Source organism: Aptenodytes forsteri, unplaced genomic scaffold (genome assembly GCF_000699145.1).
Source record: "Aptenodytes forsteri isolate BGI_AS27 unplaced genomic scaffold, ASM69914v1 Scaffold15, whole genome shotgun sequence".
NCBI lineage: Eukaryota > Metazoa > Chordata > Aves > Sphenisciformes > Spheniscidae > Aptenodytes > Aptenodytes forsteri.
In genome coordinates this window covers 24,848,549-24,876,010 of record NW_008795129.1, presented here as the reverse complement: position 1 = coordinate 24,876,010, position 27,462 = coordinate 24,848,549, and the positions used below count along the sequence as shown (strand labels likewise).

Here is a 27,462-nt window from a genome sequence, read left to right as displayed (position 1 = left end):
ACTCAGTTGACTCAGTTGCCGACTGAGGTTAAACCACAACAACCTTCATACTGGTGATAGCCAATGATCTGGTACCTCTCTTCTCTCTAAATATACTTTAAACTCTTTTAGTCCTATAATCACAAATGATCATACAATCTGTTATGTCAGAACATGAATATTTTTTTTCTTTTTTTTTTAAACTCTAGTTATTACCACACTGGCTGTGTTTTCTCATACTTGAACTGTAAAATCTTGTTGTCTAGAATCTGTTCATGAAATACTTCTGATCCCAAAATTTAATAACCCCAGAAAAGGCCTCACTGGCTTTTTGCGCATCGAGGCTACTGCTCTCAGAAGCCAAAGTGCTACATAATTGTCAGTCATTTAAAAAGATGAAAACCCAGAAAAGGAACGTGTTGACAAGTTAAAAGCAAACAAGGCTTTAGGCAGATTTTACCAAAATTATATTAAATTCATAACTGTGCTGGTCACTATTCTTGTGAATTATTAAAAAAAATCATACATAAACAGTGAAGTACTATTTTATAATACATACAATACCTCTATTTAATCAAGCTACTCCTCCTACCACGTTCATTTAATATGCCACAAATTCACAGCAGAAAAATGTTGCAGTAGAAGAACCAGCATTTGAAATGATGCAGTAAAATTACCGTCACTATTCTGATATTATTTTTGTTCTTGTACAACTCCTTTCTCCTTAAAATGGGCTAATATTGGCATGAGAAGGAAATACAATTGAAATGGTGTTAAATGTGTTGGAGGCTGGAGCTATCCCCATGCCAGCAGCAGCACAGTGTGGACCCAGGCTGGATACCAACAGGCACTTCTGGACACCACCTACAAAGCAACTCTTTTGGCTCTACAAGACAAGAAAATGGGAAATTAAGATTTGGGCATGAGACTTGGGAGTCACAAGGGCTGGTCCGTTCTGACAAGCTGTCTTCTGAAACACAACAGCCTGCAAGCAAGAAGAGATATGGTATAGTTTGGCTAAACACAATGAAAGACTTTCTCAATGCACAGCAATACAAGAAGCTTCCTGACATCACAGTTTCGCCCTTCCTTGTCCATGGGCTTGTCTGGACCAAAGGAAAGTGGCTCAAAACATTACCCCTTCCACTTCAGGGAAAGCTTTTTCAGCTTGCCATACTTAAACAGGAACTGGTATTTCCAAAAGAAAAAACAACTCAGCCCAGAAGGCTGTGTAAGATTTCTTTATGTGTTATCCAGTTGTCATTCTTCACCAAATCCCAGCAAAATAAATCATATGAGATTTTTGAAAGGGCAGAGAGTAAAAGGATACAGCTCTGTATGCTGTGTCAGTCCTAAAAGTCATATCCCAGGCAAAAAAAAAAAGGAAAAAATCATGAACAACCTTTAATAATTCTCAAAGTCTTATAACCTGATGTATTCTTTACACCTGGACCTACACAGCTAGCCTCAGTGGCTCAGTATGTGAAGGATAAACCTCTCCAAAAGCCTGCAGATTTTTTGTCTCTCTCATCCCTCAGGCTTAAAGCCTCCTGACTTCACATACCACCACCAAGAAAATTTTTTCTTGCATTTCTTGAGTGATAGCTCTTGAGATTGGTAATGGAGCTTTTTCTATTTCCCAGTATTTTTTATTACTGTATCACAAAAAGGTGATTGACAGAAGGCAGTCAGAAAGAATAACCTGGAAATGTTATGGATAATGATTTGAGTATGGAAAGTAAATCGACAGGAATCAACACACTACAGTATTTCCTGTGATGTTTGTTAACACATAAGGAGAGGACCACGTACTCAACTCTATTTTCCTTTGCAATATTATAACTTTCTCTCAGAAGAAATTCCTATCTCGGCAGGAAGAAAGTGCAAAGGATTTTCTCTGATACTGCTGCTGGCAGCTTTGCTCTGTGCAGTGGCAACTGCAGCCCACCTCCGCTCTGGCCTCCACATGCCCCTGTGTGTGGCAGGGCCGCCACCCCCGTTTCCTATGGGAATCCCTTGGGAGAGCAAAACCTCCCACTTACCTGAAAATCAACAGGCTTGGGGTTTTGCTTGTTTGGAAGAAAAAAAGGGGCATGAATTTCTGTGGTTTGGATACTTTTTATTATTATTATTATTATTATTTAAAGAAAATAGGAGAACTACAGTGCAGAGCAATTGACTACAGAGCAGAGCAATTGCTTTTACTGGAAAAGTAAATAAAACGCTTTCTAAAATACGACTGATCAGCCAAAAGGCCATTTTCTCTCCCACCTCCAGGTGCTGAAAATAACAAAGTCACTAACTGATGGTCAAAGCCACAGAATTTACAATCCGGTTTCAAAACTAACTACAGAAATCTTCATTTCAGAGTAACAGCCAAGAGAAGCATTTAAGCCTGAACTTCCATTTATAATACACAAATATACATTTTTTGTTACTTCTAAAGACTGAAATATTGGGTTTTTTAAAATACTGGAAGAGGAAAAGATTAATAAAACTCAAGTGTGAAAAAGCAGCACATACTTCACTCATTAGATATTTTTAAATGTGCAATAGTATTAACTTAAATGAAGCTGACACGGAAAAATAATTATTTTAAGTGAAAATTGCTACACCTTCCATGTTAAAAATAGACATCACATGATATTAGCTTTTACTCTTAGTAAAAATGGAGTCCTGCTAACATGCTTTTTGATTTAACACCTTCAGCTTCATTTAATTACCCACTTCATGCTGCTGCTTTTATAAGAAACAAGTATTCACACATTCTTGTTCATGCCATACATTTTGTGCCAAAAAAAGCAATTTCATATTTGGATATGTGATGCGGACAGTGCTTCATGCCGTTGTTTAAATATGCAGAATGGATCGATCCAGGCAGTTGCCCCAGAGTACAGGCTGCCTGTCAGGTCACCGGAATTTCAATTAATAACTGGAAGAGCGCATTCAGGTGGGTTTAGGTGTCCTTGTGTATATGGTGCTCACATCACAAGGCCATCTGCTGTATGCTGTATGGTAGTACCTTTTCCCCTACTACCAGCAGGAAGATAATTTGAAGCTGTATTTAAACACAGGACCATCAGAAGTCTCACTCAATGGCACAGCACAGGGAGGTCTCAGGGACAGACTCTGCATCAGGGCATGCGGTCCTTCTGTCGCTCAAAGGGAGAACAAGGACAACACATACGGGGAAGGGCTCCACTCTTTTTGGCTGACAGCCAGTGTAATGAATTGGGAGGAGAGGACTGGATGCCGTCCGGCTTCAACCCTGCTCCCGTCAGAGTGGCACACTCTTGCAGAAGTGATCCTCTGCCAGCCCTGGACTGCCCTGCGTCAGCCCCACGGGAGGAGGGAGAACTGGGATGCTCTTAAATGGTCTTTGGACTCCCACCACCAAAGGACACCATTATCATTTTCTCAGTCTTGGTTTTTGTCACATTTGTGATTGATAATTAATTTTTCCTGTAGGAACCTAGAGAGCAATCACTCTTCTGGGCAGTCTCACGAAATTTGACGCTGCAGGGAGAGAGAGTGATCTGGCACCAAAACTGAATGCGAGGAGCCAGGCAAAGCAGAATAAAGCTGTAAGGCGCGTGGTCCCAAAGGCTTCATGAAATAAGAAAGCAAATATTCATATACAGCTTCATCCCAAACACCCACACTGGTACAATAATGTGAATTCAAATGTTCGTGATCTGACCTCCCTCAGCCTTATATACAGCTAAACTTTGAATATCTACAAACCAAGGTCTTTTGAGTAAGTTCAGACAGCAAAAGAGAAAAAGAACATTAGAATTACAAAATAAAATTTAAAATTACAGTTAGGGTTTTTTCAGTTATAATTAGAAAATTTAGAATCAGAAAATTTTAAATGAAAGGAACTCTTCCACTAAAGTATCTGATTAACTGTAATCTGCTAAGGGTTTCTGCTACTCCTGAAAAAATTAAAGCACAAAGCACACAAACAAAAATATGTAACACCATATTATTATCCACTATTCAGTGCAGAATATATTGAATTCTTCTTGAACTGCACCATTTGATAACCAAAAAAAATCATAAAAATTAAACTGATAAATATATTGGTTGGTATAATATGCTCATGAGTACAATCATCACAAAGCATTTTAATGTCAACCCAAGTTTAGATTCTAGGCAGGAAAATAATATCCAAATCATTCTTTTCCATTTGAAATTAATTTGGCAATGCTTCTTCAGATGTTAATTAGACTCTTACCAGAGAATTATCATGACAGATAGTCTAATAACCTCTTGTAGCTTTCTTTCAAAACAATATATTAAACCCAGGAGTTCTTAACACTGTATATATGGAAGTTGGGGAAAAAAAGTTCAAGTATCCAAAATAATGAGTTGGCTTTATTAGTATCTTGTTAAAAACAAAAGAAACCAGACATCCACAGCATACTGTGGATGATGATTCCAGAAACTGAGGAAGAAAAAGCTATTTGCAATGTTGTCTTGCTTTTGCTTACTGTAACCATTGAGCCAAGCTGCTACTTTCGCTCGGTTGCATAGAGCTCGTATGCCCTATTTTTCTTTTAAAGCATCACATTTCTGAGCCGCTTCTGAAGACAACAGACTGTGAGGTGCCTCTCAATTGCTCATTACCTGTTTGCAGAACACATATTTAAGAGTTGGTAAAATATATCAAGGAAGATGACCAGCAGGGCAAACTCTTGGTTTAGTAGCTACCCCTACCAGTGAAGCCCCATGAAATACCCTGTATGTAAAAACCACAGCAGTAACATGGGAAGTCCGTGGGACGAAGTATTATTCTAAATTCACACATCTCTTTACAGTTCTCAAGCTTCATAAGATACACGTAGCATTCAAAATGTCTTGAAGGAATTAAATCTGCCACCTCAAAAGAGGTGTCCTCCTCAAAGGAGGACAACCAGTTAATGAACAGCAATATTGCCAGATCTAAACCTTAGGACTGCCTTGCTACTTAAAACTTTGCAAGGAGCCAAAAATAGCAAGGCTTTGTAACAGAAGAAAAGAAGAAAAAAATCTCTAAAAAACCTTAGTTCACTTTTTTCCCTTTCATATATAAAACTTGAACCCAAGAACACCAGCAGTTGGAATTATTGTATCCCTACGTGTTTCTTTCTAGTTCAGGAAGAGATGTTCCCTAACACGTAATTCTCTTCTTTAAAGTCACTGTAATTTTCTTGTGGCAAATAAAAGGTTGAAGTGTCACAGAATATATCAGAAATATTTTGAGAAGATGTTAACTACTACTGAGCAATGAACATGTGCATATTAGTCTAATGCTCCACGGTGATATTTTTGAAGTGAGTACTGAATAATGATCATTCTTTCCCCAGCAAAATTAAACGCACCATCTCCCTTGTGCTTTAGGATGAAATACACCTGCAACAGCCTTCACCTGATTTTACAGAGATGGCATGGTACAGAGATCTACATTCCCAGGAGGAGAGCAAATCCCATCCACGCTTTAGGGACAGAAGAATAGGTTTGTCAAGGGAAGCATAACAATAAAAGACAGAACAAGTGGAGTCACAGCGGATGCTCCACACAGTCACCCAGCCCAAGCCCACCTTCCTCACTGCAGGATGCCTTCACCAAAAAACAAACATACATCTTCAAACATATGAAACCCATAATTTATACTATATAATAATGATTAAAAAGGTAACTATTTTAGTACTGGAAATCATTATTCCACCTCTAGACCCCAGAAGAGATTAATCATGATACAAATACATGGGGGAGTACTCAGAGAAGCAGCAGATGTTTTGGGGGGGGGGCTGGGAGGGGGCTGCAACATCTCACCCATACATCGGCAACATTGGCAGCTTCACTGGCGCAAAGGCTGCTACTCAACTTCTCTAGCGTAAGTGATCACAGATTACAGAAATAAAGGAGAAAAACAGATCCATTAAATCCAGTGGATGGCCAAAACCCCAACTGTTCATCAGTTCTCACGACAGTACCGTTATCAATATACCACCTATGCCAGGCACAACATTTCTAACTCATAATGGCTGGGATAAAATAACCTGCTATGGGGGATGCTTCCTTTCCTCCCGCTATGGAAACCATCAAGGGAAAAGAGCACCCACTGAAGCATATTCCTTCAAGGAATCTCAGCCTTTTGAGTAAGAAAAAAACCTGTGTATTATTTTAAACATAGCCAAGTACATTCATTTTACTCCCAGGTCCAGTTAATTTGACAGGTACAATACTAAACCAAAAATCCTGCAAGGTCTTTATTGAAAAGGTCAGTATATTATGCAACCAGGTTTTATGGACAGCAAAAAAATTCTCTCCGTGTACAGAAACTGTATCTTTATATAATTTATCGATGTGCATTCATCTATTTTATTTAAAGATTAAGACCAAACTTTTGGACACCTGAGTTAATTTTGAAAACTGGCTCCTAAGAAAGTTACACACTTTGAAAATTTTTATCCTCAATCTACACATGGTAAATAGTGGGAGGTTTTTCTACACAAAGAAATATTTGGCACTAAAGAAAATCAATATTGCTCCCATTTTAAGTCTTACTTCATTCCATCCCTATATAAAATTTTTTTGTTGCATGTCTGGACTCTTAAACTTTCTAAATAAGTAAGCACAGAGTCCTATAGTAAATGTATTAATAGTCAGGAAAAGTAGCACCAATTCCTTCTAATCAAAGCTTTTCCTACTGTTTAGATTCTTCTTGAAACAACGTATCCCTTCTCCTCTCAAAAATATAACTGCATTTCAAACGCTTTCTTTGTCACAATATCCTATTTGAAAATGTAAAACAGTTACCATATTCCATAACAACACATATTGAGTAAATATTTTAATGATCAGTGCCCCAGTTATAAGTGCAAGCTTTCAAGTCATGTCTACTAATAATCTCTTTGAACATGGTATTAATGCAGACTTGAACATTGTACATATGCAGCGGTTTTGGAAAATTAAGCAATGATTTCAAAGTTTTTTTGCGTTTCCTCCCCCCACCCCATATGTCTGATATTACTCAATAGTCTGTAAAACTGCGTTGTGTTCCTGCATTTTCTGTAGTTTTCTATCCAGAATCTTTGTCATCCTTCTGGACTATTTTCCCCTGTTGTGAAAACTACACCTCCATCCATCAGTAGCTTGGGATGGATTTTAAATAAGAGCTTTTGCACTTGCACCTAATTTGACAGATGCAACTTGACTGGTCAATTATGTAAGTGCAAAGAGCCTATTTTCATACATTTATTAAAAACATTAATGTTTTTGTCTCTATATGCCTGTATAAAGCCTAGCAGAATACTGCAATTAAGCAAAATTTCAATAATCTAAAACCCAATTTTATTTTGGCTTTGGGTTACTTGTTAGTAAGAATAACTCTCAGGCAACTGAAGCCTGTACTACATTTTCAGGTTCACAGTTACGCAAAACTCGCTTCAGTTCATAACCACTTCAGTGTTTGCACACTATTGATAGATAGTCACATACATAGCTGAAGTTAATTCTGAAAGCACAGTATAGATCTGACAGGTACTGCTATGACAACCATGGAGCAGAACAGCCTACATTCCCCTGGAAGCTCCAAAAATAAACATCTACAAGCCACTCCAGCAACAGTAAAAAGGTACATGTTTACCAGACGGATCTCCTTGATCCTTCTTCCTCCTCTTTGCAAGATTTTTTTTTTTGTTTTTAACACAGGAAAATTCATTAAGATTCTGGACTGGGTTTTCAGGAGGAAACACACCTCCATCCACCCGCAAAGCCAATGCAGCACTAGTGGGGAGCAGGTAACATCCACCAGATTCCCTCCGCAAGGCAAGATATATTTCCTCTGGAAAAAAATATGTAGGCACAAGAAACCTCATTGTCACTGAGAAGCATCTCATCCCTTTTTCTCTGACTTCAAAAGGCAAAATAACCAGGTATTTTATGTAAATGTGGACATTAGACAAAAAAATAGAACAGAAAACATCAAATTAATTTTTCATAGGCAACTCAGCTTCCACTGGAACAGCTGCAGATGAAAGTAGTAGCTACAAATTAATATATCATAAGATCTACCAAAGGAACTGATTATCTCAAATGCCAAAAGTAAGACCAAAGACTAAATTATTTTCATTTACAAAAATGTAGAGAGGAACTGTTTTCATGTTCTGAGTTATGTGTTTAAGAGGAACCTAAGTTTAGCTTGTCAGCTTATGACAAAAGTCAAAAACAATTTCTAAAACATTTCTGAACAATTTCTAAACATGATCTAGAAGGAAAAAATGTAAATAATACAAAATCCCTGCTTTTTTTAAAAACTACTTTTACAGTTAGAACTCCTCAAGTGCATTTTCCTGCAGGAGATGCCTTGAGTGAAGACTCTGCCTCCAAATCTCTCCTTATCCCTATCCTGAAACACAGGAAAACCTCCTGACACCTTGCAACTATTAAATACAGCTATCGAAGTTTATCACAGAGACCTGCGTGACAGAAATACCACGGTGGCTGAAGATCAGGCCTAAATTTCATTATCACGCATCTGGTGGATTGCTACAAAGCGGCTGTCGCAGTAGCTGTCAACACAGCTGATAAAAACACTTCCTTTTAATCCAGTGATATTACGCCTTTACCTTAATAGAACTCTTCCTGAAAATATGTACACAAATAAACCTTAGGGCAGATGTAATTTAAAGGTGCCCAAGTATCTTAAACAGAATTATTAGCAATTTCCAACAGCAACATTTAAAACTACAAGTAGCATTTTCTCTTAAAAGTTGTCTTAGATCATCCTTATTTTGAGGAACCATGATCATGAATACATTTAGTAACCACTTGCCAGGAGTTTACCTGGCTGAAAAATTCCCATTGAAAAAGAAAACCCAACAGATGAAAAGCTACATAAATTTAAACTAGACACAATCCTAACGTAATCCAACACAGAGAAATAGCACTGAGCGACCGATACCCACTGAAACACCATGCAGGGAGGTGGTGAAACAGCAAAAGGCAGGGGATTCCCTGCACGGACCCCCTGGGTGGCTGAGCACGGCAGCGGGTCTCTCTCTCTCTCTCTCACCCTTTACCAAACTGATACTGCAGACCCTACAGACATGCTGCTACCTGCCATTGCGAAGCAAACCTCCAAGTCTGAGCCCAGCATCCACCATCCAGTACAGAGTGACAGGGCTCAGATGACTCTCTAGAGATCATTTCTTCTATTCCCCTTTTCCCTAAATTACAGCCAGCATCTTAACAGATGTTTGTCAAACTGTTTTTAAACACCTCTACTGCTGGAGACTTCACAACGCCCCAAGCAATACACTGCAGCGCTCGCTGCTAGACTATTTCCCCCAGCCTCGAACTTGAATGTTTCTTGCTACAGTTTATGACCAATACTTCTTATGCAATTCAACGTGGCTATGCAAAGGCTATTCCCATCTGCTCTGCTGCAAAATTTTATGTATCTGAGGACCGTTTCCTCTCTTTCTGCCGCTCTGTCTTCTCTCTTCTTTAGATTTACCCAAAAGCAATGGCCATTTCAAGACAATATCTGGATGAAGACTTGATTGTTAAATACTATTTGGATATTCTTTTCAATCAACCACCCCTAAAAGTACTGTGCGGTAGGTATTGGCCTTTTAGGCATTCAGCTTTTTGGTTTAAACAGTGTCTCTTGCTCTTCTCCTAGAAGTACCTGTTTCAATCGTAACGCGCTATGGTCTATTATTCATCTCTGTCATCCTGTCATCAATGTTTTTTTCCATCTCTGCTGCTTGGGTATTGTTGTTTACTGTGAAACAGCAGCTGATTTGGACCGAAATTTGACAGAGAAATGAAAAGCCATAGCATCTGTTTGAATTTTCTTTCACCCTCTCTGACAGCTTACATTGAACAGCACCTGATGAACCTACACTACGACTACCATGTCTTGCCACGTCTGATCAGCAATCAGCAAACCAATGCTGCCTTGAACATATTGGTGGCAAACCAAAGGATTACATGAAACCAGTGACATTCAAAACCTTGGACTCTTAATTAACTTTGCTAAAACAATAGACTCTGTTTTTAATTAAATTAGAGAAGTCAGTAAATAGAGTATTAAGTGGCACAACTAAGAACAAAAAAGTAACAATTATCTCATTAGGTATGAAGATTTTTGTGTTCATTTCAGCATGATAGGTGGTAACACAGCATGACTATCTGTGTTACTGAAATAAAGGCACGCTGAGCATGGGAAGTAATCCTGTGCATGGCACAGCATATTGCAGGGATAGGAAAGAGAGAGTACCCTGAAGTTTTGATGCACTGTGCCAAAAACAGGTGTGCAAAGTATACAGAACAAGAGTAATTTCTGTGACTACTAACGAGTGTGCATATATTTATGTATATAGGAACCCTACTAGTAAAGTAAGGTTGAAAGAAGTGTAGTACTAAATTTTAACTAAGCATGTATTTGCAAATATTCCCTGTAACACAGTCTTTCACATGCGTTTTTCCCTTTCCCCTCTTCCCCCGTAGCTACAACTCTATCTCAGCCAGAATATTTTAATCCACTGTTAACTCTCTGGAAGCAAACCACTGCATGGAGAGGAGCTGCCTGGGCTGTCTCTGCTATGAAGGTGAAGAGATACCTCCTAACAGACTGGTCCCACCTCCCTTACAACAGCGGTACCACCAGCGCTTTGGGAGGTCTCACTGCTGCACACAGAGGGAGCTTAGAGGTCTAACTTCCAGCTAGGTTTTTTTTTTCCCCCCCTTTGTTTCACACTACCAGATATATTTCATGCAGGGAAACAAATGAACTTGCAAACAGTCTGGATACAGTTAAAAATTAGCTCACTTAATTTGGCTTATGGCACAGAAATACTTGATCTGCAGAAAGAAGTACTTTGCAAGAGTGACACAAAATGGCATGCTCTGAGCTACTTCTAGTGAGAGGACATGGTAGCTTTAAAAGATAGAATTTGTTCTTAAAATTTTCCTAGTTTTCTTCAATAAAAGTTTATAGGAGTGAAAATAAATGGACCGGATGGACAAAAAGGTATTTTACAATGCAGCTTTCTGTTTTTGGAAACCACATTAGCTTCAACAGGAAAAATGAAAAGCACTCAAATCAATTCAGAAGCATTTACAAACGAGCTGGTGTAATGAAAATGAACTTGCAAATTAGAGATGAGCAACTCTCTTTAGCACTTCTGCAGATATTCATCAACACCAGAAAGACTTGAAAAATGTTTTTAACTTTAAATACTACTCAAATATTCTATGGGTACTGAGGTTATTCAGTAGGAATCAAAGATCTTAACAACACATCCTGTTTCTGCTTCTTCAGGACTTAATGTTCAGCATGGGAAAACGACAAGACTATTTTTAAGGATCAGAAAATCAAAGCCCCTACCATAACTACGGACCTCTGCATCACACTTTGTATTACTCCAAATTTTCAGAGTGAGGAACTGCCTAGTAAGAATACCTTTGTGCTTTAAAGAAAAAACAGTGGGGAGGGAAAGGCTTTTTCTACACTTTTGCTCTTACATTTCTATGACCATAATTCCACAGTCAAAAACAAAAATTGAGGTCAAATCTCCACCCAAATGAACAGTGAGAGGTCATCTGGCAATATTGTGAAGATAATATAAGGAATACCCATCTTCTTTACATCTGGGGGAAGAGTCATCGCAATATTTTTCAAACCACTGTAATTACCATGTGACTGGTTAACTGGCGTTGATAGCGTCCAAAACCAGACTTTCCCAATCATATTTCAATCTCTTAAAAAATTAAGCAAAGCACAGAGGTGTTCTCCTGTTCAAAAGGATGCCAGGTAACATACGCTGTGAGGATTTCCAAAGCACCTGCAACACGACTCTCGAGACAGTTGGAGTTCTTGAAGCAAAACCACTTTCAAAATTGAAAAAAAAAAAAAAAAGAAACCCAAGGGGCTTTAGGTCTTCCTCATCAGCTAACCTCAAAGGGCTCTTCATTTAAAACAGCAGATGCTTTGCAAACTACAGCCACGCAGAAGTGTGCATCCATCACCACTGGGTATAACTCAAAAGATGGCTGAATCTCCTAACTCGTATTTATTAAGAATGGATTTTATTAGGCTGTTAAGGAGACTTCAGAAGCCAAGATTAAAGTTGTGGTGCATTTTTATAATGAGAGTAGGAACTGTGGTTCAGGATTTTATATAAGTTAAAACTGACAACTTTATAGCCATGGTAGCTACCAGTAAGCACAGAAGACATTTCTCCAGGCGACTAGTAAATATAATGTTTTTTCCTTACACTTTCATCACAGTACACATAAAGGCATTTGACACACTTAGTAAATGTCACAAACATAAAATATTGCACAAACGCATGCTAAATAATGACAATGCTGCAATCATTGAGAAAAAAAAAAGGGGATTAGAAACATTTGCAGCCTGTTTCTTCATTACTGAGCTGATGGAATCTGGATTTAAAATGCCCTTTCAATTCTTTCTTGTTAATACCACTGAAAATATTCAGAACATACAACACCATGTCAGCGTATGATAACCACTAGTTTTTGAGGTAATATGCAAAACATCATTTATCCCCAGAGGAATACATGTAATTATTGTAAGACATGTATAGATCCCTACTGCATCTGCAGTTTGTTCCAAAATTTTCGTTCTCTGAAGGACGCCACCGTTAATTTGTCGAGGACTCCAAGAGCCCCAAAACAGGCCACTAAAACACTGCCCTGCAATCTCCAAAGCCAATTTTTAAAGAATTATTTGCATCAGAGAAGGAAAAAAAACCCACACCCTAGCTGCCGCATTGTGTTTTACTGTTTCCAAGCAACACTGTTGTTTCAGATCAAACATGAAACAGCCATCTCGGAAAGCTACAGTGCTTTTTCCTCTATACTTACTTATTCTGCATCATGTTCATTATAACCCAGTCGAAGGGATAGACATTCTTCCCAATGAGATTCTTGAACATGATGAATGTTTCCATCAGAAAATCCTAAAATAAGAGAAAATATTTGGAAAAGATCGCTCTTCTAGATCAAAAAAATGCAAGTAGTAGTGTCAGTTATTAATGACTAGATTCAAAAGGTTTCTTACTGTTCTGCTTCATAAAAAAGCCATTATTCATATACAACATACATAAATTCTACTAAAGCATATTTATATATGATGTACATAAATCCTACAATAATTCTGTTTAAACTTTTCAGAAATGGTAACAATAGTAATCTCACATCGTAAACAACCCGTAAACAATACGTAAATGGTATTACTCAGGAACAAGCACTGGGTTGCCAGTTATCCAAAGGCAGTTTCTGCTGAAAAAAATAATTTCTTTTCTATACCATAGAAAAAGTCTCACAGTCCCTTCTTGTGCAGAGTGTATCGCAGCGTACACGCTGCAACACATGCCTGGTGTTATGTTGGAAAGTCGTTAAAAGCATACTGGTACATGGGAAGAGAAAAAAACAAAGATGTTCATTTTAATCTTACGATTACACTAAAAAAACTCCTTGGAGTCAGTTGATGAGTTTTCCCTCCCTTTGTGAATACCATCCTGAAATTTTCTCTTGCCTGAAATCAAGATTATCTATTTACTAAAAAATATATGCTCTAGCTCAAAACCGGATTCAGGCAAGCGTGGTGGTGCACATTACCCCCGACTTGGGGTAGATGACAGCAATGGTTTGGCCATCCTGAAACTAGGAGAGACTCTCTCCCTAAAGGGAGTAACAGTAATTGCTTCTGCCAGTGAAAACCTGACCCAGAACAAAGTTAATTTAGTAGCATAAACCAATTTATTTCTACACAGATATAAACAAACGTCTCTTTGGAACAGAACCCTCATGTACTTTACAATGTAAATCATCTTCTACAATTTGGGAATCTATAATTGCTATCTAACAATTTGAGCAGTATCAAATGCTTGGAGAAAGATAAAGGGCGAAAAAAGAACTTAATGCAAAAAGTCCTTGATCCACTTCACACAGAGACAAAAATGAACTTTTATTCCAAGGTTAGAATACTTTTCCTTTGCTACAGCTTCTCAGTAATGGTATTTATCTCGTCTATCTTTAAAATGTCAAATGCCTACCAAAAACCCCCAAAATGTTACATTCACTGGACTTTTAACTAAGGCTGGTTTTTCTGTAACCTTTTCAGTGAGAAACAAATATGAAGTTACTGCTCTCATAAGTATTTCTTCATGTGTGAGAGCCAGCCTCTTCATTGCATTTTATCTTTTGATTCGTTGTTCTGTTAAGATGTTTTTCCTGGCTCAGAAATTCACAGTTGGCAGGAAGCAGGGAGCTGCAGAAATCCTGAGGACACAACATCGAGATCACGAAACTGTGAATTTTCAGGCTACTCATCTCCGCTGTGTGCACAGCACAAGGGTTACTTTGGGATGCTTTGCATCTCAGCTCCTGGTACCAAGGAGACACCCAAGCCAAAGAGGGCCAACAGAGCATCAGCAGCCACAAAAGACACATTTTAACCCAAAAAAATGTATAATACTCGTAAAATAACTCCTCTGTTGTTTTAACAAAATCACTCCCAACAACACAACATCAGTAAAGATGTTTTGACATTAACAGGACTGAGATAAAATTTGGAACTGCTCATGGTTAATGAGATGTTACTGTTGCATAAGGCAAAATTCATCCCAGACACACACTCCACTAGCTCAGTAAAATGTGTCTTCATTTAAGAGATCAAACTGCATACTTTACTGCTCATTTTTCATGTATTTTGGTGAAAGAGTTACATAATTTCTAATAATCATGTTGCATCTTTTGCTGCCCAAGCATTGCACAGTACTTCATTTGAGCGTGTGCTTTTTTTACAGCTGCAGGTATCGGGTGATTTTCTTACTGATGCTGCTTCACAGCTGAATAATTGAAATGTTAGTGGAAGTGGCACCATGGGAAGGGTCATCACCTATCCAAGAGGGCAGATTTGAGCTCACTGGGCTTTTTTTTTCCCTTAATATTTTATGAATACAGATGTATACTTTCCTGATTTCTTGTAGCAAACTCTACCTTACACTTTATTTGTCACTGGTTTCAGCTGTTGAACCTCTGCACACTTTGCTGATCAAGCTGCATGTGACGGTGGATGAATTTTCATACACTTTGTTGATGACTCGTATTTGTTACTGACCCCGGAGGTTGTGCCACGTATGATTTGACCTACTTTGCTGATTCAGCTCTTCGTTTTAATCTACTGATATTTACATTTTAATAGTCCTACTTTCACACAGGCACTTTAAATAATGTTCTGTAACAACTAATCTAATATTGATCAACTAAAAAGCTTCCGATGCTTACCTGTATTTTATGTATTCGTAATATTGCTCTCTTTTCCATTTTATCTTTCTTATAGAAAAGCAAATGGTTTACAGTTGGACTTGATGATCTTAAAGGTCTTTTCCAACCTGAATGATTCTATGATTCTATATGAATTAACCTCATATTACCAGCAAAACCCAGCTTTTTTGGGGGAGGGTGGGAGTGGAAGGGGAGCTATCAGTTCATGCTGTGCTGCTGTAAAGTCTGCTTATTTTCAGCATACCTAGAAGCAGAACAAATTGTTCTGAACATTAAAAAATGATAAAAACCTGTAATAAAGGAGCAAGGGCTGCAACTCCTGATCTCTCTCCGACTACAAATACAAATCCTATTTAATATCCCAAGGAAGCAAAATTCACAATAGATGGGACCCCTTCACAATTCCCATCCAATTACAGAAAGAAAACAGAGCAAGATCAGCCCTGTAACTGGGTAGATTGTGACTGAGGAGGCTTAGACAATTCCATATCTCCTGGACTGCTGAGCATCACACCCCAATACACCTGTATCACTATTTATATTTTTCACAACCTGGATTTCAAAAAGGTTCTTCAATAAATTCTCAAGCTTAATAAAAATAACTAGCTAAAACATGTAGGAACTCAATATGAAAAAGCTTTAGGCCAAGTTGATGAAAATTTCAGCTTTGCTGAGTCCTGAGGCATAGCAGACATCAAATACACTCAGCTACAACTTTTCAGGACAACAGCTTAACCTCCGCTGAGCTCCACTACTGAGGCTGTCTCTGGAAAGTCCACTCTCCACCACCGTGGATGGCTCTGGGTTGGGCTGCCTCTGCGGGGTCCCACCACCACGAGGCATCCCCCGCGACTCTCACGTCACATTCCACAAAGAGGAGTCTGCTTAAGCCATATAATCACCCGCTCACATCAACAGTTAGTCAAAGCTTGTCATGAAAGGATGTACAATACTCACCAATGCCCATACTCACATTGAAAGCCAAAGTCTAGGAGTGCAAAATATTAAAGAGGAAGAAGAAAATGGAGGTGCAGAAAATTGTAATCTAAAACATCTGATGGAGTTTGTCTTTCTACATACTTCACTGACTCCAGGACGTTGTCTTGAATGCCTTTAGGGAGGAATACTTCTGAGACACTCCACACGGCAAAACATTAACTTTTTTTTTTTTTTGGTCAACTAATACCACATACGTCTTAACTGAATATAAATTTTACCAAGTAAAAAGGAGAGATAGATCAGTTAGTCCCAGAAATAACCTCACTGATCTCGGATGATGTTTAATCTCTGGATTATAGTAGGCTTGGCAGTAAGAAATTGCTCTTTGAACAGAAATACCTTAATGAACCTAAACAATATATTCTGCAGAGAGATACAAGACTGGTTTTATTGCATTCCACCTCATCTTTTCTAAGATTTTTGAGGCCAAATAAGACCATTATAATAAACTAAAACTGACACCTACATAACACAGGCCATAAAGTTTCCTCTAGCAGTTGCAGCACCAGGCTTATAACTTCTGGTTGAGCAAGAGCACACACTGAAGAAAGATTTAAGGGTCTCCAATGGTGAAGAAGCAACCACAGCTTCACTTAAGTTCTCCCTTTTTCTTTTAAATTTTTTTCAAGAAAAACCTATTCATTTCTGTTTGAATTAATCTAGTTTCACTTTTAAATCGCTGCTTCTTTATGCCTTTGTGATTAAACTGAAAACCCTGTAATAGGAGATGCAGGTATCACCTCCATATGTTAGGGACGTTGGATTTGAATGAAAACACTTCTGGATCTAAGCTCTAAGGGGTGAGTCAAAGAGCACGGGCTCAAAAAATTGTCAGATTAAAAATAAATGGAAAAAGCATGAAAAGTTAAACAAAGAAGTAGAGAAGGGCTTTTTTCCCACCCAAACCATACAGTACCAAGGAATATACACATACAGTATAGTTCAGGAGCACCCCACCACTGAAGATAGAAAGCAAAAGCCCTAAGAAGGAACATGGGCAAACTTGAACTGCAGCACCGATAACAGTAAAGGAGGCAATGCTCCTGAGAGCACTTCACGGGACATCATTTCTTATGGTGAAACATAAAATACTGAACAAGATGGGGGTTTCAAATTAATGATGAAATCTCATCTATGAAGAAATACTTATGAGAACAGTAACTTCCCACTTGGTTCTCACTGAAAAGGCTATGTCAGTTTTTCTCTTAAACAGAGAAACTGGGTTGGTATCTTCATCCTTTTGTCCTAAATGATGACTCTGTTTTATTTGTGTTTTTTTAAAAAAAAGAAAAATTAGTTTACTCAGTGTAGTTTCCTTTTATCACAGGATTAAAAATATACTGGCATTATACCTCCACACCTTCATTTATATTATTCATATTTTAAGGTCAGTTTAAGGTAGCATTATCTATCATTAACATATTACCCATTTAATGTTTTACCAGGTTACTATGTATTTTATTTCCCATTAACATACATTATAATTTAATCAACAGCAATATTAAAACCTTAAAAAGGTGCATTTTAATTAAAGATATAAAAAGCATTACAGCAACTGACCAAGTTTACCTTAGTGTTATCTGCTAATACAAACCACAGTCAAGTGGCATAACAGTGGAAAACAAGTAGTCAAACAGTACACATGCTGATGGAAAATATGATGTCCAGAGCAATTCCAGCTATACAACCCAAGAACATGCAGAAAGGGACAAATATAAAGAGAGTCAAGACAAAAGAAAGAAGTGATTCTTCATGTATCCCAGTGTACTGCATAGCATATAAATCAAACAAGCAATTATAAATAGACCACATGCCAAATTTCAAATACATAATTACTCCCTTGTTTTCACCAAGTTCTGACCTACAGAACCACCTTTCAGACAATTTAGACCAAAAAGCGAGACTTGAAAATAAACACCTTTATTGCCACTAGAATAATCACAGATTTCCTAACCAGTATTTTTCTCTCTGCATTTTTTCATTACATGTTTTAAGAGCAAACTGCTTTTATCTTTTTCCATGTAAAACCATATAATCAGTTTGCCTTTTCTAGAGCCAAATGGTTTGAACCACTTTAAAAGTACAGAAATATTTGGCTTGATTAACGTTAATACTCATGTGTCTTTTCTGTGTGTTAAAAACGTTATTTTCACTCCCCTAGCCGCATTTAGCTTGGGAATGTTTTGTTATTAATGGAAAACTAACTGAAGAGAACTATCCATGGAAGTGCTCCGAAATCCCGAGGCAGAGTAACTGGGAAGCAACTCTTTCAATACTGTGATGCCCATCTACAGTTCTTTGCAGTTGGACTTTGTCTTCCCCTCTTGACTCATCAGCTTTGTACTTCAGTAATGCCAGATCAGGTATAAATAGACTGAGCGCCAGAGGCTCTAGCACCTTATCTGAAAACTGGCACAAAGCAAAGAGCTCAAATCTTGCAGAATATAAGCAGAAGTAAGAAGAACAAAAATTAAAGACATAAAGGAAAATGGGAAAGTCCAAACATAAAGAAATTACACAAAGAAAAGACCCTGGGTTTTGTTACGTTGGGTTTGGAAGGAAGAAGGGAACGTAAATAAAGGCCACCCTGAAGATTAAAATACAGGCAAAAGCTGCCTAATACACCTGACAGAACTCCCAGTACCAGAGTGGGTAATGTAATACAGCTGATCAGGTTTCAGGTCATCCGCTAATTGATGGATCTCAGCCAACAAGTTTGGTAGCTACTTTGCAGCATGCACTTGCCATATGGCAATGATAGTTTCAGGTCATTAGAGTTATCTCCTTAGCTATAAACTCTCTTCTGTTATGCTCTAATTAAGTTGTGTTGTTGGCTTAGTTAGGCTACTGAATGACTCTGAGAAGACAAACTTCAATTATTACTGCTTATTTAACAACTAAGGGCATCTTTAAGGTTAAAATGTTTTGTATAAAATTTAAAGTGAGTGGATCTGTAAGTAAAAGCTATTTAAACAAATGAAATCAGGACATCTGGAAGATTTAACACTGAAAGTTCCTTTCCTCAAGAAAGCTTTTTCTTTTTTCTTTCTCTCCTTAAACAGAACAGATTTTTAGTAATGGCTCAGCACTATTATTTCCTAATGCTTTCTTTTAATTGCCTTAAATCCACTGTCTTGGTGCTTGCTTTTTAAAATATTGAACAGCTCCAGAGACGAGCTGTATTCCTGTGTGTGGCAGGAAGGTTAATTTTGTCCTTTGCAAATTCAGAAAAATGTATAAGTCATAGTGCTTTATTAATTATTTTTATATTAAATCTGTAATGTCAAATACATTTTGTTTACATTTCACGAGTGTATTTAACAAACAGTAACAGGAAAAAACCAAACACAAGCCAAACTATCTTATGAACAGATAAAACATGTTAAACTTACCACAACATCTGACCTCATCTTTCCAAAAGTCTTGATTAAATGAGCATAGTGATAGTCCTCCATTTGCCTTAAAATGGCAGTCATGCATGCAACAAAACTCCCCTATCAAAAACAAAAGTACAAACAAATCAATTATTTAAGACAGGGCAACATAATACTTGCTATCAAAATGTAATATTGCTAGAGAGCACCACGTGACACAGCGGATATAATTCTATCATCTAAATTCATTAACGGATATGCAAAATTCTGTCAAGAGAACAAAAACATCTTGAAAAGTTTCTATTTCCAATTTCATGGTTTTATCACCATCTTCACTGAAGATTTTGCAACATATTCTTCCTATAAAAATTGCTCAGGCATTAAAGGCTTTGGAAGGTAATAAACACTACTCCTAAAAATATCACACAATATCAGGATTTGCATTTGGGAAGTCAATACTCTGCTCAAGGAAGAAATCTCTTAAAAATCATTATATTGAGCATCTCAGTTTAATTCCATTGAGTGGTGTTATCAGATACTGTGATGCTTAAAAAAACAAAACAAAACCCAGTAACTTCCATCAAAACAGAATAGCAGTACCAAACATATCTCTCTCAGACCATGGAAAAAGTAAAAAGTGCCAAAAAAAAGTTTAATCTTTCATTCTGGCATGTGAAAGTATTGTAGTAACAACTCAAACCCACTTCTATGGCTACTAGACATTCCGATCCCATAAATGACTTCTCTGCTTGTCCATCCTTCTTGTCTGACTATCTGCTAAAAATCTGTTGACTGATTATGGTAATAGCATCCACATCTTTTCTGGTCTTTAATGAAGAAAAGAATGTTGGAAAAAACCAGCAGAATTACTCAGAAAATAAATGATTCTATATATGGTTTGATAAAATTGTAAATTACCCTTTCTGTGCCGTTTTCAAGGTTATTCTATGCCATGCACAGCCTGACAGAACATTCAGGAGTTTTCTTTCTAAGCATAGCACAGAGGTTTTATTGTTACCTTTAAGATCTGCATTACTTTCAATTTAAAATATTTATTTCTACATCAGTCCAAGTAATTGAGATCAAACGCAAAATTACACTAGGTTATCTGTGTGTGTTATGAGCCCTCTTATTTACAGTCTAATCCCCCAACCTCCACCAGATAAGCACGCCTTGAATTTGCTTTTCTCCTTTGTAATGGAATTTAGATCGAAACTCCTACATAACTGATTTTGTCCATGCGAGAGCATTATTTTTTCTACACGATGCAAAGGTACCTGATGAGAGTTCTTAGGCATATGCAAACGGCATGAATATGAAAGGAAAAGGCCACCTGAGCTGCTGTTCCATGACATCAAAAGAACTTTATAACAAACTATGACAAGAATAGAAGCTGCGGCTGTACAAAGATAATGTTTACTACTATGAAATGTAAATAAGATGGGATCATCTCAAAAATCTCAGAATGTTAATTGTCAAAACACTGTATAACAAGCACTCTGTAGACACTGTAAAAGGGCTTATGCCTGCGAGAAAATATTCAATAGCCCATATTCAGTCCTATTTCCCCTAATGATGTCATCAATCAAAGTGATGTTTCATTGCTAGTCAGAATTACAAATTTTTAAAATTGGCTGCTTAAGACTAAGCTGCAGATGTAATTCAGTCCATCACTTCACATAAGGTTCCGTAGATGGTTCATAAATGCTCAGGAGAGCTGAAGATGAACTTTGTTTTGCTCATGGTATCTTTTTATAGACACTCACTCACTTAAATAAAGTCCATTGCTTTGCAAACACATAAATGTATCTTTACCTTCCTTCACATAAACACATCAACCTCACATTTGCAAATCCAGCCCTTTCCAGGTAATCCAGCAGTCAACATGCAGCCTCTGCTTCCTTCTAACCAAGTAGTTTCTGTAACTGGCTAATAGCTTTGATCATATTTCTGTGTTTATCTACCCGTTTGGTGAGTAATTTAAGTTAATATACACGGCTGCAACAATCAAAAGATGAATTTTCATACCTGAGGAAATTATCATGGCAACCTTGTATGAGAAAAAAATGAATGTGGAACAACTGTTAAACTTTCAAATGCATTTTAATGTTCATTTTTAGATATAGGAGCAGCTAGACATGCGGATTAATTTGATTGCCATCTCCTCTGCATCTACTGGTGACCCCTCTCCCCTCCTCTGGCTGCTCGCCGGGATGGCTGCTTGTACACGAGCCCTCTCTTCCCCCTCCAACATCCTTGGCTCCTGCCAAGGCAGCCCAACCCTCCCCTTGGAGCAGCGTACTAGTTCTGGGGGAGTTGCTATGACTGTCCCCATAAGCCAGGGAAAACGATGAGTCACCGAAGACAGAGATAATTACAGAAGAATAACTTCTTCATTAGCATGGTGAGAATTGGAAAGGACACACGGAAGTTTCATGTCTGGTAGTTAAACCCTCTGCTTCCATGCAAAAGCGTGAAAATGTGAAAGCTCGTTAAAAACCTGGAATGGCTGCTGGAGAAAAAAAATAAATTCAGAAAAATAAAGAAGCTTAGCAAATACAAATGAAACATGAATATGATGGGATTCTGTAACGCGTTTAAGTTTTAGTTACAGAAAATTACAGAAACTTGCTAAATGTTGTCATGTCAGCTTATGCTGAGCCCCAAAAGTGGTGCCAAGCAGAATGGTTCAGGGTCCTTGACAAGTTAATCAACATATTTTCCTGTTTCCCTGCATAAAACAATGATTCATACTCATCTTAGTACTATCTTGGTAACAAAAGCCTTTCCTTCTTTGATATAATATTGCTCCTTTAAGCCTCCATTGCATTACACACGCAGACATCTCGGCTACAACATTTATCTTCAGTTCCCCACCTGCTAAATAGTGTTTAAGCCCCTGCTGGTTAGGTAAATCTATTTAATATTAGAAAAAAGCACACTACCAGTCATCTGCTTACTTTTCATAATTTTCTTTGCACTTAGTGAGGTATCATTTGCAGCCAGCATGCTCTTAATTACAACGCTAATAAAAATTTGCAATTATTTATAGGCAATATTTGTACTGTAGGTGTTTTTAATATGGTCTATTAACTATTTAGCAATACCTAACAACATTATTAAATTTTAATCTTAAGTTGATTTTTAATCTTTAGTTGGATTTGGAGACCATTGTCATCTTCTGCAGCATACCACTCCAAGCAATACACAGAAAAAAAAACCCTAATTCTCTAAAAAACCAATTTCAATTTTAACGGTAGGAGTAATTCCAAACGTATGTTTATACAGCAAGTACTGCAAGGGCAACATAGGGGGCTTGCCATTGCCTTGTGCAATTATTAGCTATTTATTCACTGAAATAGTGTGAAGGTTTATACTGAAAGCCTTTCACATCCTTCCATATTGCAAAGCTCAGAAATGAAGTAGTCACACAGTGACTAAGATAATTACTACACATCATACTAAAGAACCGCATTTAATGCACTTTGTAAGCAGTTTAATACCATTAATTTCTCTCCTGCCCAAAAGCAGCAGCGCTGGATTAACTCTTTCTTTTCAAACCAGGTACACTGAGGCAAGTGGGAATTTAGTATTCCCAAAGTGAAATCATGGGATCCAGGGCATCTGCAAGCCTGTTGTAAGGGAAGCCAGATCCAGCTCCCATGCTGGAGGACTGGTAATTCAACAAGGAGAAGGAGAAGGAGAAGGAGAAGGAGAAGGAGAAGGAGAAGGAGAAGGAGAAGGAGAAGGAGAAGGAGAAGGAGAAGGAGAAGGAGGAGAAGGAGAAGGAGAAGGAGAAGGAGGAGAAGGAGAAGGAGAAGGAGAAGGAGGAGAAGGAGAAGGAGAAGGAGAAGGAGGAGAAGGAGAAGGAGAAGGAGAAGGAGGAGAAGGAGAAGGAGAAGGAGAAGGAGAAGGAGACCACCAGAGCAGCTGATTCTTCTTTGGAAACAATGCATTATTATTCAGAAAATACATTTTGTATTAAAAAAAAAAAAAGACCATGCAATTCCAAAATTTAAACTTATTTCTAATTCCTGTAAAATACAGTTCTGAAGGAAAGTTGAAGAGGCACATGAATGCTCAGAAAGTACTTATTTTCTGGAATTACCTTTACAATAAAATAATAAATATGCAAATGGCCCTTCAACAGATACAGGTAGGGACATTTTAATATCAAAAAATCCCCACAAGTAATACTAACACTGAAAAATTTCAGAATGAGAAAAGAATTCCCTGCAGGAGAGACAACACATGCCAATGCTTTTCTCCCTCAGGGGTAAACCAGCCTATTTTAAATAGTCCTGTCCATTTTCTTCCAGGGAAATCTCGAAGTTGGAAATATTAAGCTCTTTATGTATAGTGAGAAAATCTAAGAGAAATCAAAACTACACTAAGTGAAGGGATGTTTCATTACAATGTCCCTATTACCATGATCAGGAACAGATGAAAAAGCCTAAGTTGCATTTATTTTTCAATAAAGTTTTCCTTACGTGGCCTTAAAAGACTACACAGATAAATAAATGAATGGATAAATAATTAAAAAAAATAAACCCACCCCAAAACATTAAAATGAACTTCTCACTATATTTTGGCTTTCAGAACATTTTCATAGAATTACTTTGTTGAAAAGAGTTTAAGTTCCTCACAATTACCAGACAGTTTGCAATGATATAAAAAGGAAGTAAGTTTTCTCTTTGCTTACAACATGCACTCTATATACATTAGCAACAAATCAAGAAATAAAAATCAGTTGTTATCATTTCTAGAAGCCACGAATGAATTTGTCACCGCTTCTGGACTCACAAGATAAAAATCCGTCTTTAAAATGCCCCACATTTCAACTTTTGGTAACTGCTGCTAAGACTGCGGGCTGGCATGTGAGCTTGCGCTGCAAGGTGAGTTACCTCATTACTAAATGTAAACTGCAATGTGTCTGCAGACAAGTTTGCTCACTTAAGCAAAGTATTATAAAAGCTCTTACAACAACCCTGCAGCGGGTCCAGAGGAGGGCCACAAAAATAATCAGGGGATGGAACACCTCTCCTATGAAGAAAGGCTGAGAGAGTTGGGGTTGTTCAGCCTGGAGAAGGCTTCGGGGAGACCTTATTGCAGCCTATCAGTACTTCAAGGGGGCTTATAAGAAAGATGGGGACAGACTTTTTAGTAGGGCCTGTTGCGATAGGACAAACGGTAATGGTTTTAAACTAAAAGATTTACACTAGATATAAGGAAGAAATTTTTTACACTGAGGGTGGTGAAACGCTGGAACAGGCTGCCCAGAGAGGTGGCGGATGCCCCATCCCTGGAAACATTCCAGGTCAGGTTGGACGGGGCTCTGAGCAACCTGATCTAATTGAAGATGTCCCTGCTTATTGCAGAGGGGTTGGGCTAGATGATCTTTGGAGGTCCCTTCCAACCCAAAGTACTCTATGATTCTATGATAACCCAACATGGATACGGCAGAGGATCTCCCGGCATTTCTTGTTTTGAAGCATACTTTATATTGTATCATATAAAATGGCCCAGTAGCACATAGCTCACCATTAGCTACCAGTTAAAATGCACCAGAGTAGGTTCCTGGTCACATCACCACAAGCATCAGTGAAAGCACATGATGAAGGTTAAGACCCAACAGCAAATATGCCAAAACCAGGAATGGGGATCACTCTATATGAAAGTAATTCACCTCCCTGGGAGCAAAATGCCTGATTTCTGCTCCTGGGCTTTTCTTGGCACTGGAGAAAGCACTGTGCCAAGGACTCTCCGCTGGCCAGCGCGTGGCGGATGGGAGTCACAGCTATCATTGTATTCTAGCAGTCCATACAGCACGTAAAATGAGTTTGACACAGATTCCTTCAGCTTCTACCAGCAGCATCTACCCGTGCCATCATATGAGTAAGGACAGGAATCAAATACGAAACAGAACAAAACACCCCTAAAGATACATATATATATATGTATATAAATTCGTATATTTCTCATAGTATTAAAACAAACATTTCTTTTCCTGTAATAGAAATCTGACAGTAAATTCAGCAGCACCTTTAGAGAGAAAGTTATTTCATGGATACAGCAGCAGAATGTAAACAAGTGCAAAATGTTAACATTCATCACTTTTTTTCTTACTGAATATATGCTACTTCCCATTTCCTTAGGCCAAATCCTGCCTTCTTGAACACGAGTAAATGGAAGGAATAAAACATGCGAGTCTTTGCCCTTTGAGAAACGAGAGTTAACATTTGTAATAATGTGAGTGATAAATGTTTGGGTTTTTTTCCTGCTGCCACAAACATTATTACAAAGGCATCTTTTTGAAAATGAAGCAAGATCCACTAAGGTATTTTCAGCTGACAAACTTTGCTCTCAGAGCTCTTGGACAGGACATGCCATCTCCTTTACGCAGTCTGATTTAAGCGCTCAGTGCTTGCCTAGTTTCTGCCTAATAGAAACCCCACTTTGGTCAACCCAATTCAATGTAGGTCCATTCAAAATTCAGAAGACTGATACGGAAGGTTATAGGTGAGTATTAGCTTATTTAGCCTTGCATAACTTGTTTTACCTCCAAACGTATTTTACAGATCCAGATTTGATCTCTGACAGTTCAACCTCTATCAATCAATAGAAAACTTGTTTTAAAAGGAAATCCTTTACAGGACTTCAGTGCTGATTACTACATTCTGACCAGCTAAGCACTCTGGTTCCAAAATAGAAAATAATGTAAATTTAGCTGATTTTCCTCAAAAGAGCACAAGGTCTAAAGAAACTTTCTATTTTCATAGGTGGGGTATGGAAGAACAGCATTTAGGTGTGCTAAGCCTGTCACTGGGATAATGATGTAGGCTATCTCAGGAACCTTAGGAGGCTTCTCCTCCAACCTGCTGAAAGCAGGGCTGCTCCAGGGTTGGACCAGGCTGCTCAGAGCTTTACCCCATTGGGTCTTGAAACCTCCAAGGGTGGAGATCAACTGCATTGAAGAGCCTTGCTCTGGCATCTTGACAGCCTGGGGGGTTGCTGTTGGGTCCCCCTAAAGCCTCCCTGAAGGCAGAGCAAAGCCATCCTGCTGCTGCCAGAAGTCACAAGCTCCCAACTTTCCCCATCTTGGGAACCTCTCCTGCACGGTCAGGAGACCAGGATCTGCCAACCCCTCTGTCGCTGCCCCATGTGCTCACCCCTTCCCACCAGCAGAGCACTCCCACACCTGTCTGCAGTTTCCAACCCCTTTGGTGCAAACTGCTGTATCCATAAGCTCTTACAAACAACACAAATTAGGCATTTTACATAAAAGAGAAAATTTGAGAGACGTCAGTTCCACGCTGAGCCCCTGCAGGAACTGCTTAGCATGACTCCTATCTGGCAAACCAGTAAGCAAATATTTCCTGGGATACATTTTAAGTCATCAAATGCTCCCGCAATTAACAAAATAACTTTGTGGATGCAAAATAAATGCAACAAAGGTATGTTTTTCAGTTCTCTACTTCATGTTTTACTGAAAAAAATAGTTTGAGAACTACAGAGAAAAAAAGCCATACAGAAGTACCATAATTACTCATGTATTTGGGAAGATGTTTTATTTGGAAAGGCTGGTTCTTAGCAAGAAGTCCTTGTCCAAAGGTTTCCAAACTTCTTTCAACTATCAACTGTTAGAAAACAACCAAACCTTCCCCTGTTTTGGAGGCAGCTCTCCGTTACTCTGCCCGGACGGACCCGCAGGCTCCCACTCCTTCCCCATCTCGGTGAGCTCCAGCAAGGTAAAAATACTCAACCAGCTCCCCTTCGACACCTTTCCATGCTGTAACAC

At 38.2% G+C, this 27,462-nt stretch overlaps 1 protein-coding gene across 1 annotated transcript in view; it reads right to left on the bottom strand.

The window, feature by feature from the left end:
* The window catches only part of DOCK1 (dedicator of cytokinesis 1), a 307,079-nt gene that overhangs the window by 118,487 nt on the left and 161,130 nt on the right, over window positions 1-27,462 (bottom strand). Inside the window, 2 exon segments of the mRNA XM_009278124.2 lie at window positions 12,865-12,959; window positions 19,683-19,784. Of these exon segments, the coding sequence (XP_009276399.1) occupies window positions 12,865-12,959; window positions 19,683-19,784 (197 nt within the window).